Raw genomic sequence first — 5,000 nt, forward strand, 5'->3', positions numbered from 1 at the left:
TTTTAGCGTGTATAGAGCCAGCATATCTCCACCAGACTCCATGTAAATAATCAGGACTTTTAGTGTGTTTAGAGCCAGCATATCTCCACCAGACTCCATGTAAATAATCAGGACTTTTAGCGTGTATAGAGCCAGCATATCTCCACCAGACTCCATGTAAATAATCAGGACTTTTAGCGTGTATAGAGCCAGCATATCTCCACCAGACTCCATGTAAATAATCAGGACTTTTAGCGTGTATAGAGCCAGCATATCTCCACCAGACTCCATGTAAATAATCAGGACTTTTAGCGTGTATAGAGCCAGCATATCTCCACCAGACTCCATGTAAATAATCAGGACTTTTAGCGTGTATAGAGCCAGCATATCTCCACATGTAAATGGGTGAATTAAGGGTTTATTTCAACCAAACCAGAGTGGTGATTGTTGGAACAGTGGAAAGATGAACCAAGACGGCTTTTGATAGTTTAATTTAGTTTCTGTCTACTTTGAATGAAGTGTGTTTTACGATGATAAAAGTCCTGATTATTTACATGGAGCCTGGTGGAGTTTGGTGATGGTGAATTTGGGGCTTTTTCATGTTAAACAAAAGGATCTTTAACAGAAACAGTGGAAAGACCTACCAAGACATATTTAAAGGTTTATAAACATGCGTTATATGGATTATTAGAAAACATTAAAACGTGAGTCTGAAAAGGTTAAAAAGGTGTCAATGTTGTGTCTCTGCAGGCTGCTGATGTACCTGAAACTTCGCTGTGATCTGCCGCCAAAGAGGTACGTTTTTTATTTCATCCAGTGGAGAATACATAATCTTAACAAGCTGTTTCCAATCTGACCCACATACTTCACCCAGAATTTGAAGGTTCCTAAATATAGGCTAAACCGATATTATTCATCCAGGTAAGTTGATTGCAACGACGATCTGATCACATTCACACAGTTCCACATTCATACCTGGAAGCTGCCCAGTACAACCCCAGTCTGATCTGCTGGCCACTGAGCAGCTCCACTGGAGCAGTTGGAGGTTAAGGGCCTTGCTCAAGGGCACCTCAGTGGTGGTAATGAGGGAAGGCGCAAGCGCTGCTCTTTCACTTTCCCCACTCGCTTGCTTCTTTAACTAGGCCACCACTGATTAGTGCCCATATCCATTAGGCTTATCAACACTAACATGTAGGCTGGCTGGGTTGTGCACTATGTCGTCGCGTAATAAGTAGGTTATCGGGGTTATGCAATATGTTAGTGGTGCAATACATGGGCTGTGGGATTGTTCAGTATGTCGTTGTGTACTGCATAGGTTATGTGGAAATGTGTCATTTGTGCAATACACAGGCTATTGGGGCAATACCTACAGGCTTGTTGAATTACAAACTGCCACTGAAAGGAGGAGTTAATGTGCAGAATATATAGGGACCTGTCTAATGTATATGAGAGCATTACTATATAGGGACCTGTCTATTGTATATGAGAGCATTACTATATAGGGACCTGTCTAATGTATATGAGAGCATTACTATATAGGGACCTGTCTATTGTATATGAGAGCATTACTATATAGGGACCTGTCTAATGTATATGAGAGCATTACTATATAGGGACCTGTCTATTGTATATGAGAGCATTACTATATAGGGACCTGTCTATTGTATATGAGAGCATTACTATATAGGGACCTGTCTATTGTATATGAGAGTATTACTATATAGGGACCTGTCTAATGTATATGAGAGCATTACTATATAGGGACCTGTCTAATGTATATGAGAGCATTACTATATAGGGACCTGTCTATTGTATATGAGAGCATTACTATATAGGGACCTGTCTAATGTATATGAGAGTATTACTATATAGGGACCTGTCTAATGTATATGAGAGTATTACTATATAGGGACCTGTCTATTGTATATGAGAGCATTACTATATAGGGACCTGTCTAATGTATATGAGAGTATTACTATATAGGGACCTGTCTAATGTATATGAGAGTATTACTATATAGGGACCTGTCTAATGTATATGAGAGTATTACTATATAGGGACCTGTCTAATGTATATGAGAGTATTACTATATAGGGACCTGTCTAATGTATATGAGAGTATTACTATATAGGGACCTGTCTAATGTATATGAGAGTATTACTATATAGGGACCTGTCTAATGTATATGAGAGTATTACTATATAGGGACCTGTCTAATGTATATGAGAGTATTACTATATAGGGACCTGTCTAATGTATATGAGAGTATTACTATATAGGGACCTGTCTAATTTATATGAGAGTATTACTATATAGGGACCTGTCTAATGTATATGATAGTATTACTATATAGGGACCTGTCTAATTTATATGAGAGTATTACTATATAGGGACCTGTCTAATGTATATGAGAGTATTACTATATAGGGACCTGTCTAATGTATATGAGAGTATTACTATATAGGGACCTGTCTAATGTATATGAGAGTATTACTATATAGGGACCTGTCTAATTTATATGAGAGTATTACTATATAGGGACCTGTCTAATGTATATGAGAACATTACTATATAGGGACCTGTCTAATGTATATGAGAGTATTACTATATAGGGACCTGTCAAATGTATATGAGAGTATTACTATATAGGGACCTGTCTAATGTATATGAGAGTATTACTATATAGGGACCTGTCAAATGTATATGAGAGTATTACTATATAGGGACCTGTCTAATGTATATGAGAGTATTACTATATACGGACCTGTCTAATGTATATGAGAGTATTACTATATAGGGACCTGTCTAATGTATATGAGAGTATTACTATATAGGGACCTGTCTAATGTATATGAGAGTATTACTATATAGGGACCTGTCTAATGTATATGAGAGTATTACTATATAGGGACCTGTCTAATTTATATGAGAGTATTACTATATAGGGACCTGTCTAATTTATATGAGAGTATTACTATATAGGGACCTGTCTAATGTATATGAGAACATTACTATATAGGGACCTGTCTAATGTATATGAGAGTATTACTATATAGGGACCTGTCTAATGTATATGAGAGTATTACTATATAGGGACCTGTCTAATGTATATGAGAGTATTACTATATAGCAGAGGTGTCAAACTCATTTTCCCAGAGGGCCACACTGGAAAATGAGAATCCCATCGAGGGCCAGACATGGAGAGATTATTGACATGTGTTTATTTAAGAGAAAAGGTCAATATTTTGACTGTATTATTGCATGTCTCATATACTGTAGACTTCTCACTTACATTTCGGGCCTCATAAAGCCCCCCCAAAAAAGTTTGGGAAAAAAGTTCCTCAGCCAGCGACAAATACGTTGAATAAAGCGCCAAAGAAGTTGGAAAAAGGCCGGAAAAAAAGCATCAAAATTGTCTGAAAAAGTGACAAAAACATCAGAAAGTGACAAAAACATCGTAAAAAGCGTCAAAAAATTCCGAAAAAGTGGCAAAACATTGAGCAAAGCGTCCAAATCGTTAAAACAAAGTGCCTAAAGCATTGAAAAAAGCACATAAACTGCCGAAAAAGGCATCAAAAAAATAAAAGAAAAGCACCAAAAACTAGGTGGGCCTAAATTTATTGTGAGCCTAAATTGAAATGCGGGCCGGATCAAAACATGCAAAGGGGGCCGGATTTGGCCCTCGGGCCTCGGGTTTGGAGAGTATGTGTTGAGAGATGTTTGTTTTCTGTATTTTGTGTCGTCTTTGTAAAGCTGCTGAACGAACAAAGTCCAAAACTAATTCCCCTTCGGAGACAATAAAGTATATCTTATCTTATCCACGTTAAACACTTGACGTGTTGCGAAACGTTACATTTATCTACTCTTATCACTAACGTGACTGTTGTCTATCTCCAAGTCAAAATGGCTGTCTGCCTCTTAACACTGTTAAAGGTGCCCTGCCACACAAAACTTGTTTCCTTTATATTTTTTTAAATATGTCAGGTCCATATAAGTGTGTGTGTGTTATGTTGTGAATCTGAAAATGAAGTGCTACCTCCTCTGTCAGCTCTAGCCACTGAACAGAAATAAGCAGAGAAATCAGACCAATCACAAAAGCTGGTCAGTCTGACATCATACTACCTGAGCTCATTACTATTCATGAGCTCGCCCAGTTGGGCTGGGTAAAGGATTCTGACAGCCAGGCTCTCATTGGCTAGCTGTTAGCCAATCAGATTCAAACAGCTTAGCTCGTTGAATATTAATGAGAACTGGCACAAATCGAGCCGAGTTTCCCCTGCAGGCTTTCTATACCACGCTAGACTGTATCGTATGTCTCATATTGCCTATTTGGTCGACATAAAGCCTCAGCGAAAAAGGTCCTCAGCTGTAATTGGATTTTTAAGTTTTTGCCGCTTTTTCCGACTTGTTACATATATTTTTTTTCGACAGTTTGTGAATACACAATCTCAAGCCCCCTAAATATTGAACCCAAAGTTAGGCCCTTGTGTTACATTGTATACATTTCATCCGGTTAGTTTTGGTTTCAAGCTGCAAGTTTTGCACACCGCACTAAAGAACTCGACATACACACGCAAGTCGTAATCGATCGCTTTGTAGACGAGCTTCCCCGTCCTCTTATATCCTCTCTCTGTTTATGTCAAAATAGTCTCGTTTTGCCAGACCCTCCTCCACAGAGCTGTGGAGGAAGGTCAGGCTAGTCCACACAGCATTCCAGGATGGGACAAGAACGTTCTCTGGTTTATTGGCATTTCTTTAAACCAGGGGTGTCAAACTAAGTTTCCCAGAGGGCCACACTGGAAAATGAGAATCCCATCGAGGGCCAGACACGTAGAGATTATTGACATGTTTATTTAAGAGAAAAAGTCAAATATTTTGACTGTATTATTGCATGTCTCATATACTGTAGTCTTCTCACTTACATTTTGGGCCTCATAAAGCCCCAAAAAAGTTCCTCAGCCAGTGACAAATCCGTTGAATAAAGCGCCAAAAAAAGTTGGAAAAAGGCTGAAAAAAAGCAT

The 5,000-nt window shown here is 38.4% G+C and overlaps 1 protein-coding gene across 1 annotated transcript in view; it reads left to right on the top strand.

The window, feature by feature from the left end:
- ap4m1 (adaptor related protein complex 4 subunit mu 1) overlaps positions 1–5,000 on the top strand; it is a 41,948-nt gene that overhangs the window by 21,256 nt on the left and 15,692 nt on the right. The window contains exon 13 of the mRNA XM_028595060.1: positions 730–774. Coding sequence (XP_028450861.1) covers positions 730–774 — 45 coding nt within the window. The remainder of the gene's footprint in view (positions 1–729; positions 775–5,000) is intronic.

The sequence above is a fragment of the Perca flavescens genome, chromosome 13, assembly GCF_004354835.1.
Source record: "Perca flavescens isolate YP-PL-M2 chromosome 13, PFLA_1.0, whole genome shotgun sequence".
Taxonomy (NCBI): Eukaryota; Metazoa; Chordata; class Actinopteri; order Perciformes; family Percidae; genus Perca; species Perca flavescens.